This window comes from Hemitrygon akajei, chromosome 13 (genome assembly GCF_048418815.1).
Source record: "Hemitrygon akajei chromosome 13, sHemAka1.3, whole genome shotgun sequence".
NCBI classification, from domain to species: domain Eukaryota; kingdom Metazoa; phylum Chordata; class Chondrichthyes; order Myliobatiformes; family Dasyatidae; genus Hemitrygon; species Hemitrygon akajei.
The window spans coordinates 49,034,594-49,047,961 of record NC_133136.1 but is presented as its reverse complement, the minus strand read 5'-3'; the positions used below and the strand labels follow the sequence as shown (position 1 = coordinate 49,047,961).

Sequence of the window (13,368 nt, the reverse complement as noted above, 5' to 3'; positions counted from 1 at the left end):
TGCGTTCGGTTCCCTTGCCTGGGAGCCGGTGGCTGATACTACAGAAAACGACTTTGAACTAACAATGGGGAACCAACTCCCCCGACTCAACGGATTGGCCTCATCAAAAGACCCGGGCAAGTTTAAAACTGTCTCTCTCTAAAACCCAAAGAGCTGCATTTTGAATGACATTGACTTTATTTTTCCATCGGACAATATAGTATCCCCTAGACAAACAATAGAGCTATTTCTTATTGATGATTATTATTATACCCGCGCTTTTAGATTGAGTATCGACGACATATATTATCTGAATGTTTGTATTAATCTTATTTTTGTGCCCCTTTATAAATAAAGACTTTAAAAAATAGTACCATCAGACTTCAACGGACCTCTCTATCTTTGCTGGTAAGTGACCCAGTTACGGGGTACGTAACACTATCAAAGAGTCTTTTAAATGTGCCTCACGTCTACCACCACCCCTGTAGTGTGTTCTACAAAGAATTCAAACAGGCTTCTGAGGCATAACCTTCCCCTCACCAAGTGATTAACAAAGTAACTGGAGACAGAAAAAAAACAGAAAATGCTGGAAACACAGAACCTTCTGATGAGGGACTTCAACCAGAAACAGTAACAACTTCTCCTTCCACAGATCTTGTCTGAGCTGCGGAATGTTTGCAGTTGTTTTTACTTCAGATTAATAGTAAAGGCAGTTTCCCCCCCACTTTCATGACTGGTGATGGATTAGTTATGGCACTATGGATTTTCAAATGGCTGAGCTCCCTGGACCTCGAAAAGAAATGGTGCTGGGGTGACACACGGCTATGACATGAGCTCATTTTTTTATATATATAAGCCAATTCAATGTTGGTTTTGAGCTCAGCATTTTCATTCAACACAAATGTTATACAATAAATTGGTTCAAGACTACCAAAAGCTTCCTCTAGGTCTTTTATCTTCAAGGAGGCCAGTAGTCATTGTCGAACCTTTGATGCCTGTGAGAGCTGCTTTCTTCCAGCAGGGTTTGATGAAGGGAAACTGTATTTAAACTGAAACAGTGGACAAGCAAAGCCTATGGCAGAAAATGATTGTACTATTTAACCTTGGTTTGGGAGTGTTGGGAAAGGAAGGAAGATGGGACTAGTTTCATGTTAGACTCACCTTGTTGAGAACTGGTTTGGTTGACAATACGTCATAAATAGTTTCTAAAGAGATTTTCTGAAACATACAGAACAAAACAGTAAGAAATACATCCACCAATAACTAAAGATCTTCATCAAAATTACTTCCTTTAAGAAAAAACTTAGAATCAACCCTTCCCCGCCCATGATTCATTCAGTGAATTACAGTCCGTGAGTGGCTTTCACGTGCAAAAGATACTAATTTCCAAACAGGATTACATCCACATTACAATACACTGCTAATAAAAACGTCTGGGTAGAAAGAGGACCTACTGCCTGAGCTGTTTGGTTCATGCATTTCATTGCAGGAGTTCTGCGATCATCCAGGAACAATGGCTCCTTCCAGTGGTCATAATTCGTCTCCAGCACATACCATCTGCCACGTTTAAGGTCAAGTCTAGTTCATACAAGAAACATATTAAACACTAAAAAATCTCATTTTCAATCAATTAGTTGCTCCTTTCAAATGACCAGCGGACAACATTAACTTCATGTCCACTGTGATTTTAGGTAGTGAACTTGATATTTTCCCCCATACATTTCCCTTTGAATTATTACCAAGCATCCCTTTGAACAATATAGGCCATTATAGCACATTATAGGGCCTTCAGCCCATGATATTGTTCAGACCTTTTAACCTACACTAATGTCAATCTAACCCTTCCTCCCACAGAGCTCTCCAATTTTCTATCATCCATGTGCCATTCAATATCATTGAATCTTTCTCTGGTATTCTAGGCCTAGCACCACTGTTTTGGATCATGTACAGTATTATTGACTGGACATGGGTCAAAATTTCCAAATTTACAGATGACACTATCCTTAGGGGTGTAGTGACCTGTGAAGAGAGAAGTAATGTTCTTCAAGGTGACACAGACCGTCTGAAGAGCTGAGCAGATAAGTGACAGAAGAAGTGTAATCCTGAGAAGCATGAAATGCTATCCATTGATAAGAGAAAGGATGATTTAAAGAGAGGGCACAATTCAACAAGGGTACAAGAGCTGTGAGATATGTGTGCCAGTCCAGATGCATAATCTGTTGAAAGTGGCCAGATAGATTGGAAAAAGTTTCCATGATGCTGAACTTTATAAACGGAGACATTTATGGGTATCCCCAGTGTATCATCACTAATTATCAGAATCAGGTTTAATATCACTGTCAGCAGTACAATTCAATACATGATTAATTTTATGTATGTAATAAATAATTTAATAAATATATACACACACACAATGTATACACAGACAAGAATATTAGAGCAAAAATAGAAAAAATAAAAAAAGCAGAGAGCTAGTGTTCATGGGTTCGAAGTCCATCTAGAAATCGATGACAGAGGGGAAGAAGCTGTTCCTGAATCGCGAGTGTGCCTTCAGGCTTCTGTACCTCCCACCTGACGGTAACAATGAGAAGAGGGCATGTCCTGGGTGATGGGGGTCACCACATCTTTGGGGAGATGTGAAGGCTTTAGGGTTGCAGAAGATATTCACTGAAATGACTCCCAGGAGGAGAGAGTTTGCTTATATTGAAAGATAAGAAAAGCTGGAATGTTCTCTCTGGAAGAGAGGCAGTTGTGCACGGATCTGAGAGAAGGATATAAAATCATGATCAGATTGCATTTAAAGCAGAAATGTCCCAGTGGTGAAAGGGTCAGGAACAACTACATCTAGAAGGAAAGGGATTGGCAAAGTATTTACATGCTAGCAATTTTTTTTCCCTCTATGCAGCAAATAGTTAAGGTCTGGATTGTAATGCAAGGCCAAGCGTACTGGAACAAGATTCAACTGTAGTGTTCAAAAGAGACATGGATAATTGTCTAAAAAAGACTTTTGAAGGTGAGGGGAGAGTGAGTGAGTGGAACTCACAGGAATGCTCTTTAGTAGAGTGCTGTACAGACTGAAAGGAACAAATACCCTCTTTGTATGTTGTAACTTTTCTGTGATTGTGTAATATACTTACTCCCAGATATCGAGACTAGCCTTCCTTGAGCGTGTGATTACACAACCTTCACCCGACTGGTTGCCACCAAGTATGAAATATGCGGGAGCTAACATTTCCGTATTAGCTAACTGGTCCTTGGCTTGTGTGTAACTGCAAGATAAAGGCTGTTATTTTTGGTGATTTAACTTAATTCAAATGAGCTGCTTTAAGACAGTTTACAGATTTCAGCATTAAAATAAAGATGATTTAATGTGGAAAAACAAAACTTCAAACAACTAATACATATCACTCTTCCAATGCTTACAATGCACTTGAATGGATTATTTGAAAGTTTACAAACAAAATGATTTAGAAGTTATAGTTTACAAAGTTAATAAATAGCTAAATCTGGAAGGAGAAATTGCTACTTATACGATTTCACCCAGCACTCTACCTGGTGGCATTCTCCAACACTGATCGGGTGAGGAAACTCATCCATACACCACTCCTCTTACCCAGGATCCATTCAATGATGCCTGTAAGAGAAGTCAGGGAAGACTAAAACTGCTGTAATTTTACTGTGTATACAATCAATCCTTTAGATTTTCCCAAATAGAAATAATTTCCATTTACACTTCTTGTAAAATGTGACACATTCCTTACTGACTACAATGGATGTCATACTAAAACTACTTAAAATGATGATGCTTATTTGTCTATTAATGTTTCTGGGAAGACCAACATTTGAAATTGGTGAGTAGTTATCCTGAACCTTGGAATCTTGTGAAGGTATCCTAAAGTGCTAAGAGGGCTTTTGAGAATTTTGTCTCAGCCGTACTAAAGTAGCAACATTATATTCCCAATTAGAACGATGCACAAATGTGTACTCGGTGGTCGTGGCACCTCCAGATGGCTGCCACCCAAGTTCTACTATGAGACGGTATACTGAGAGAGGGACTGTCAAAGAAACCTTAGCAACAGGACTGCATCTTGTAAATAGTAAGCATTACTGTGATTGAGTGTGGTGATAGTCAATGGAGTTTCCCACAGTTCTCATTTATGCCTTGTAAATGGCTCACTTAATTCTCTTGTCTGTCTCTCTCTGTCTCCCTGTGTGTCTATGTCTCCCTAACTGTGCCTCTGCACCTGTCTGTATGTATGCATCTGGCTAGTTAAGCTAATCAAATGACAGCACAATTTGAGATTTAAACGTCACATGTTGTAGGTTTCTATAAACATTTCACTCAATGGTATTAGTTTGTGTTTAATGTTAACCAGCTTTGGTGCAATAAAGAAAAAAGTAAATAAATAAGGTTAAATTCAAGAGTTTGATTTTTACAGAGGACATTAATTACCAATATATCCCCCATCGATGCTAAAACGTTCATTCATTGTAAGTGTAAACGTTCCCTGTGAAGATAGAGAGCTGGGTTAGCTGCTACATAGGTACTTAAATTGCATTGTACATTTCCAAAATGTTTAACATTGCAATATGGCTCATAACAAGGGGCTGGGATATTCAAGAGAAACAGCCCAATAATCATTAGCAACGGGCGGGGGGGGGGGGGGGGGGGGAGGGGAACGTGATAACTCCTGGTTGCAGACGTATGGTTGTGGCAAATTACCAAACAGGAGAAAGCCATCCGGCTAACAGAGAGAACTCCCCTCCTTTCACCACCAGGTCCGTAGCTCTGCAAGTCTCAGCTTTCCAAGGACACATCCAAGTACTTAATAAATACAATTGTATTTTCTCTCCTGGCACCATCAATTGTAGTTTCTTCCCTGGACATCGAGCTCCAGAGTACTAGAGTCCTCCAAGTGAAAGAATTCTCATCTTCCATCTCATCTTTCTATGATTTCCATTAAATCTATGCCCCTTGGCACAGAGTACTCAAGGAAGATGCCATTTGGTTTTGACCAAAAGGAAACTGTTTCTGCCCATTTATTCTCTGTAGGCCTCTCAAATGTACACACCTCAGTTAATTCTCCCCTCAGCCTTCACTCTGCCATAGAAGACAATCTTCGCTTATCCAATCTTTACTCATTGCTACAATTTTCTAGTCCTGGCTTAAAGAGCAACCTCCTTCACCACGGTGGGAGGCCAGGTTTGTTCAGTGCAAGGAGCATATACCAACATCCCAAATAACTCAAACAACTGAGCTGGCAAGCTCCACACTTCCCCAGCCTAGGCTGGGTCTCCGCAGTATCCCCAGGGAGAGGTGACAGCAATGGTGCTTATCCCAGTGCACCCAGACAAAATCCAGGAAAAGACGTCAGTAACTGGGCTGTAATGTTGATGGCCAAGGGGAAGGTTTGTAAAAAGTACAAATGTAAAGACTAGCTAGGTACGGTAGGCTTTTGGTTGGTATTAAGGTATTTTAGTTAAATATGACTGTAACATTTACACTACCACGCCTCATTGTATGGGGTGAGCACTACAAAGTGCTCATTCCAAAACAGCTGACATGCTGAAGAAATGAACATCAGTAGTCTTGGGCATCACTATCATGGACCTACAGCAACACTGCTCCCCCCTGCCCTTGGAGAAAGCTTTCCACACCACTGGGGGGAAAGCAACATCATCAGTCATTGTGTTCCACACTAGCTGATCGCCTGCAGTGAACAGTTTACACTTGGGGACATTCAAATATTACTCCAGGCTGGGAGAAGAGGAATACATCTGCTCACTATATTGAGAGCTTGTTGGAGATTTATATTTCTAGATCAGCTCCTTCTGAGAGTATTTTTCTTTGATCATTTTTCCTGTAGTGTTTAGCATGATAGAGACTGCAAAACAGTGGTAAGTGTTACACCATGAAGAGGAATGAGCCACCAGCATGTAGTCCCTTCATTTGCTGATCAACAGTGTCAGTCACAGGGCAGAGAAGACTCCAATCATCGCAGTGCATTGTCAAAGGAAACAGGATATCAGAGTCAACTTTTGCCAAAAAAATTTCTCCTTCGGTACTGCAATGGATTATTGGTTTTGATAGATTTGTGTTGGGATTTGGAGCCACAACTTTCTAAGTCAGCTGCTTGAATATTTTCAACTGAATCATAGTTGGAACAGATTTACATTCAAGACTAAGGTCACGGCCCTCTAAACCTCACCGCCCCCACCCAGAATGTGATTTTCTGAAACTCACTCATTGAAATAGAATGCTTTACCCTTGGATGATTTGGAACACTATTGAGAAATAAAGCATTACAATGTAATTCCACAAAATATTCCGTAGGTGGTGCTGTATCAATACAGCTGAGAACATACTAAGAGCTTCAGTTCAGCAAGAGCTTACCGGTTTCATGCCAGTCAACATTCCTACGTATCCAACAAAATTAGTAGACTTAAAAACAGTTCTATTGTTCCTCTGGAAATCTAGATTAACCGTTAGCGGTTTAAGATATTCTGGAATCATCCAGCTATTGTTTTTTATATCCCAGCTGCAACAGAAAGAAAACACATACTCAATACTTAGAATTACTGCATTTCCTTCCCTGCCCACTAACCCCGAGTTACAGTACAACTATGAAAGGTGGATTGTGTAATGATGATGAAGATGTTTGAGCAGAAATACCTGTACGATTATTTTATTGAAACACAGTGCAGAGTAGGCGCTTTGAGCCACACCGCCCAGCAACACCTGATTTAACCCTGGCCTAATCAGGAGACAATTTATAATGACCAGTTAACCTATCAACCGGTACGTCTTTGGGCTGTGGGAGGAAATCCGCGCAGTCATGGGGAGAATGTACAAACTCCTTACAGACAAAGGCAGGAACTAGCATAACATTGTTTACGATCAAAGAACATTCTCCTGCCATACTTTTATATCAATAAGATGCTCAGTTATAAATAACTGTACAACATTAAAAAAAAATTGGTGTGGCATTCCACAAGATACAAGCAATTTAGCCAATTAAGATTCTGAATGTGGCAAGATCAAGCAAAACACAACTAATTTGTTCTAGAATAATATTTAGGTTGATAATTGGAGGACTAGGTTAAAAAGCCTCAAGGTGTTGGAAGACTGTTCATCTTGACTGCAGATAGGTGCACCAATGGCTGCTCAACAGATCTATCTAGGAAATTATTAAATTAACCAACTGATTATTTTCTCATCTCTTCTAACTGAAGATGTTTCGTCTGGGAAGTGACCCCAAGTACCCACTTCCACACATGCACTTCCAGGTTTATGTGAGGCCGATGAACTGGCACACTTGATCAGGAACCTGCTATCAATTTTAGTACTCCACCTTCCATTATAGCCAAGAGCTGGTAACTTGAAACAGGTTCAAGTTGAACCAATAATCATTTAGGTTAAACTGTTAGCAAGTTTCAAAAATATTAAAATAAGCCAAAAATATGATAATCTAAAGGAGAAGCCATCACCAAAGTGATTACTGTGTTAAGAGTATACACATTCAATCGAAAGTCACCATTTTACCACAGAACCTCCTCTCCTTGTGTTGCTACAGAAAACCATTTCTGGTATCATGTTTCTCCTTAGAATTTCAAATACAATTCGAAACAGCCATCAAATCTAGCAATTTGAAGCAATCCTTCAAATAAGTTGATTAGTTCCAAAACCTAAATCATTAACAACATCTTTAAAAAAAATCAAAATCAAACTCTTACCCAAGGAATAATCCAAAATCCAGATTTCTAGCATGATACAACTTCCCTGAAAGAAAGGATAACATTTGTTCAGCTTTTCTTTTATATTGATCTCACCAACGTCAATGCCATTCAGTCCACTATCTCATGCTTTCAAACTTGTCTCCCACAGGAAAAGAAAACAAAATACACTATGTAGAAAAATGTTAATTGGAAATAAACACACAAATCAAAGATTTTGTCATTTCAGGTTCTGCACATGCTCTGACAAAGGTGAGTAAGGTTCTCTTAAGAAAAAGCAGTTCAAGCAGTTGATACATATCTAGCTCTAAAAACATTCAGGAATACTTCTTATCCAAGAATTGTTGATGAGTTTACTCTTTTTACCCACACCAATAAAACAGACCAACAGAACTGTGGTTGAGAAATCATTCCTAATGTTGACGTACCTGCTTTGTCTTCAGCTACAAGTGACGTGCACACCGTAAACACTTCATAGAAGATATTAAAGAGCATAATTTCTCCTGATAATGGAAGAAAAATGTGGTTAAAAGGTGGTCAGTTTTAAATTTCTTCCCAAACTGAAAACATCACATCTACACATTTACCAATTTGAAACTACACTTAAATTTCTCCTTAGTTTTCTGGAGACTTGTATATTCACAGGACAGGGCAATCCTGCCTGGGAAAGAGCAGTTTTCTGCTTTGGGAATGCCGTAATAGCACCACACTCCCACATCGTGGACAGAAATTATGCAAAACTCCACTTACTGTACCCCAAAATTGGAATACTCCCAACCTCTACAGCTTCTTCAAGAGGAAGTCTGAATGAGGTGATAGTTCAAAAGTAGTTAAGTACCATATATAAACTAGATGGAGACTGCCCCAGTTTATTGTGCTCACAAATTAAACTTCAATGAAGTTAAGATAGATACCAAGCCACCAGATTAAAGCTTGATTTGTAGTAGTAATTCACCATATGGCAAGATAAACTATTCACTAAGACTGTAGAATTATGATCACTCTTCTTTGACCTTAAGCACTAAACACAGCAACTATTTGGAGAAATCTCATTGTAAGTGAAATACAAATCTTCGCTCCTATATGTGATTTCTTGGTATTAGCTAAATGTTAATAATGCCTGTAACTGGGCTTAAACATGATGGAAGTCTGCAAAGATATCTTTGGTCATATCATAAAAGTAAACACTAACTTCAGAAAACTGGTTAACAAATTTAGAACATTCTTGACTGAAATTAACACAGTACAAGAACAGGTACCCTGGCCCACATGCTTGCGTTGACTATGGAGGCAATCTAATAATCTTATCTGCCTGCATTTAGTTTGTATTCCTCTCTTCTAGGTCTACAAAACTTAACAGTACATAATTTCTCCAACACTAGATGTGATAAGGCACAATTTAAAACGGGAGACAAAACAAGGCTTCCAGTACATCTGGTATTATAGTTAATCTGAAGGATTTTTACCCCCGAAGAACCTAACCATGGAGTTGTTGCCACTGAATATGCAGAATGAAACAAACAAATGCTTAAAAAAAACTGGAGTGAAATTTAATCTCAGATCTTAACCACTCAGAATTAGTTAATGGGAGGGGGCGGGAGGCAGAGAAATGGTTGAGAATGATACCTGTAAGTCCATTAAAGCCACAGTAAACTGACTGAGGAATCAAAATGAAGCGGCTGTTACACAGAGATATGGGGTTTGAAGGGGGAATATATGATTAGGAAAAATCTGGGATAAAAGTTGAGGAATCCATTTTACTTAAGGAAGAGCAAGGATTACAATGCACCATCTGCAAAACAGATTTGGAGCTGAACATTATTTTATGGTGAGATTTCTATCTACATGGCAATTAAGGAGGACACTGATAACACTACAACAACAAATCATTGTAGTTAGCTTTGAAAAATGTATATTACCTAAAAAAAATGTCTACACCCTTAGAGAAAATTATTGCCCATTATGCCACTGGTGTTTAGGGCAGTGATAGAGGTCCTCCATCTCTGTCACACACAGCTACAAAAGGATTCTTCTCTGCTCTTTCCATAACCACCTTTTTTTTGACCAGTCAGGATTGTTAGCTCTGAGTTGAATCCCTGAATCTGGAGGACTGGTGGGCCACTCTTATTCTGGCCTCTACCCTTTGACCTGTTTGGTATGGATGACCCTACCAAGAAACCTGACTCCAGCCAACATTGCTCTCTAGATCACTGAGGGACGAAAACCTCCAAACCCTACCCCAAGGTTGTGGTCCTCTTGGAGGATAGAGAAAATAGAGATTTATCAGATTGGTTCCTGGAATAACAGATTTGCCATTTGAGGAAACATTGATTGAACTGCCCTGTATTCTATGGACTTTAACTGAATGAGATTTCTATAAACCTTAAAATCCTTACTGGGATCGACAGATTTCCCTTGGTTGAAGAATCTAGAATCAAGGGTCTGAGTCTCAGAACAAGGAGAAAGATTTTTAGGGCTAAGTTGGGGAGAATATTTCTCACTCAAAGTGTGGTGTATCTTTGTAGTTCTCTACTCTGAAGGCCTGTGGAGGCTCAATCATTGTGTTCATCCAAATCACAGCTTAATAGATTTCTGGCTATTAAAGAGATGTGGGCTTGGGGCAGGTAGGGAATACTGAGATAAAGGTCAGTCACAATATTGATGAATGGCAGATTAGGCGCAAAATCAGTGCAGACACCTTGAGTAGATAATGGACTGCCTTCATGCAATGCCTTCAATGATTGCATCCTCCAAATCTTCATTTTCATTGTAACATTCAAGATAGCTTCAAATTCTTTGAGGTTCTTAACTTGTTGAAGTAATGAAGTAGTAGTATTTCATTTTCACCCCCGGCTATTTCTGGAATCTCCACGGCTGAATGCTTGAAAACAGTTCTGAATGGTCTTACTGCTTATTTCTTATCAACTATCAGTGACAAAAATTGCTCATCTTTGAACCTAAATATGCAAGTGACACAATTTAAAAATTGTTCTAAGCACGGTGTAGTGACCAACAGCCACACAAGTGCACGTGACTGACACCATTCAGAAACTGTTTGGTAGCAGTCTCCCGTACCAATTAAACATAGCATCCCAAATAAACATGGAGTCCTGGCTACTTTCTCTGTTCGTCCTTATTCTTGAGTTGCCCTAAAATAAGCAGCTGCCCTAATTATCCGACGGACCAATTAACCGGAATCCATTGTACCTTAAACCAGGTAAACATTAAAGGGAATGGGTGACATTAGCAATAAACTTCCTTTCCCAAATGTGATGAAGGCAGTAGGTTTGTTCAATCTGCTTCAGTAATAAAATAGGTCAGGTAAGGACTGAACATCATGAATGATCGTTTTTAAAAACCAACAAAAATAGTTCTAAAACTGGAACACCAAATCACATCAGAAGTGAACTTTGTTTAGTAAACCTGAAAATTCTTTGGGAAGAGTGCCATAGATGTAATATATTTTAGTCAACATTCGTGAGCAACGGTATCCATACTTATAATACATCTAACACAATAACAGAATTTCTATGACAGGTAACATTTATTATACAATATGTATCATACCCAAAGGCACACCAGATACATCAGCAATTCCCTTTAGTTCTTCATCAAATGGAGAAGGAAGCGTATCTACAAGAGGAGCCTGAAAGTAAAGATATGTTTACAATATTAAGATGATACTGAAATCTGAAAAAAGTCCAAACTGCCATCTTATTCTGTGCACTTAACTCCTAAACTGGACAGCTAGGGATTAGTTAACTGGCACTCATGCAGCTTAAAATTCATTAACTTGATGAGAGAGAATTTACTATATTGGGATTCACATGAGATTCCAAGCTGAGCACCAGTTTGCAAAGGTTGTTGGCAGCTTTAATGCAGGTCAGATGTAATGTTATTCCATAGACTTCCTTGTTTCGAACAAAATCTAACAAGGAATAAAGTATCTGGGGCTCAGAATCACAATGATTTTACAGACAAGATAATCAGGTAAGATAATCAACCAATTAATGCTGATAGTAGATTTTGGTAGGACTAATCAAAATAGGACCTACATGGTAAATGGTAGGGCATTGAGGAATGCAGTAGAACAGAGTGATCTAGGAATAATGGTGCATAGTTCCCTGAAGGTGGAATCTCATGTGGATAGGGTGCTGAAGAAAGCTTTTGGTGTGCTGGCCTTTATAAATCAGAGCACTGAGTATAGGAGTTGGGATGTAAGAACCTTTAGCCATTGCCATTCGTGAATCATCTAATATTTTTGGTATTACCCGTAGGGAAGGGACTTATAAGTTATCATTATATGCTGATGATTTGTTACTACCTATACATATCTGACCCTGAGAGATCTATTCCTGCTATTTAACCCTTGCTTGTTCAGTTTAGTAGCTTTTCTGGCTACAAAATGAATTTTAATAAGAGTGAACTATTTCCATTAAATATGCAAGTTTCAATCTATAAACTCTTACCATTTACAGTTGTCACAGATCATTTTACTTATTTGGGTATCAAAATTACCAAGAAACATAAGGATTTATTTAAAGTTAATTTTTTTTACCTTTAATTGACCAAATCAAGCAACTTGTTACCAGGTGGTCCCCATTATCTTTGTCATTGGTTGGTCGAATTAATGCTATCAAGATGATAGCATTACCCAAATTTTTATATTTATTTCAAGCATTACCAATTTTTATTCCTAAATCTTTTTTTGATATTATTGACTCCAAAATATCCTCGTATATGCGGCAGAATAAATATCCTAGACTAAGTAAAAAATATTTACAGAAGCCTAAGAAGGAGGGTGGTTTGGCTTTGCCAAACCTAAGATTTTACTATTGGGCAGTCAATATTCAATATTTAATATTTTGGACACAAGAATTGATTATAGCACCTTGCCCACAATGGGTAAATTTGGAGTGTAAATCTGTACAAGACTTCTCATTGTTTTCTATTTTAGGATCTTCACTTCCTTTTGCTTTATCTAAATTGAATAAACAAATAACTAATCCTATAGTTGAACATACATTACGAATATGGTTTCAATTTTGTAAATTATTCGGCTTGAATAAGTTTATCTTATCAAGCCCTATTATATCTAACGTTTTTTTTCAGCCCTCTTTTATGGACAAGCCTTTGTATTATGGAAAACAAAAGGTATAACATGTTTTCGTGATCTATTTTTAGATAACAGTTTTATGTCCTTTGAACAGCTATCCAATAAATATAATTTGCCTAAAACTCATTTTTTCAGATACTTGCAAGTTAGAAATTTCTTGAATAATATGTTACAGTTTTTTCTGAAATTATGTCCAATGGACATTACGGAAAAATGTTTTAGCTCTGAATTCTTGCCAGAAGGGTTTAGTAGCCATCATTTATAATATTATCATGAAAATACAGCCAGAAGTATCAGAAGAAATTAAGAAGGAATGGGAAAAAGAACTTCACTGTCTTATACCCACTGAGCAGTAGGAGAAACTTTTATAATTAGTCAATTCTTCTTCTATTTGTGCTAAACATGCCCTAATACAATTAAGGTCGTATATAGGGCTCACATGTCCAAGGACAAACTTGCTCGATTTTATTCTTATGTTAATCCAACTTGTGACAGATGTCATTCTGAAGTCGCTTCATTGACCCATATGTTTTGGTCTA

General features: G+C 38.2%; 1 protein-coding gene across 2 annotated transcripts in view; it reads right to left on the bottom strand.

The window, feature by feature from the left end:
* Positions 1–13,368, bottom strand: part of asah1b (N-acylsphingosine amidohydrolase (acid ceramidase) 1b) — a 35,841-nt gene that overhangs the window by 3,869 nt on the left and 18,604 nt on the right. For both annotated transcript variants that reach the window (XM_073064557.1, XM_073064556.1), the window contains exons 5-13: positions 11,281–11,359; positions 8,142–8,216; positions 7,714–7,759; positions 6,374–6,518; positions 4,433–4,487; positions 3,532–3,613; positions 3,117–3,248; positions 1,434–1,557; positions 1,141–1,197 (exon numbers count right to left, since the gene is read on the bottom strand). In XM_073064557.1, the coding sequence (XP_072920658.1) occupies positions 1,141–1,197; positions 1,434–1,557; positions 3,117–3,248; positions 3,532–3,613; positions 4,433–4,487; positions 6,374–6,518; positions 7,714–7,759; positions 8,142–8,216; positions 11,281–11,359 (795 nt within the window). The remainder of the gene's footprint in view (positions 1–1,140; positions 1,198–1,433; positions 1,558–3,116; positions 3,249–3,531; positions 3,614–4,432; positions 4,488–6,373; positions 6,519–7,713; positions 7,760–8,141; positions 8,217–11,280; positions 11,360–13,368) is intronic.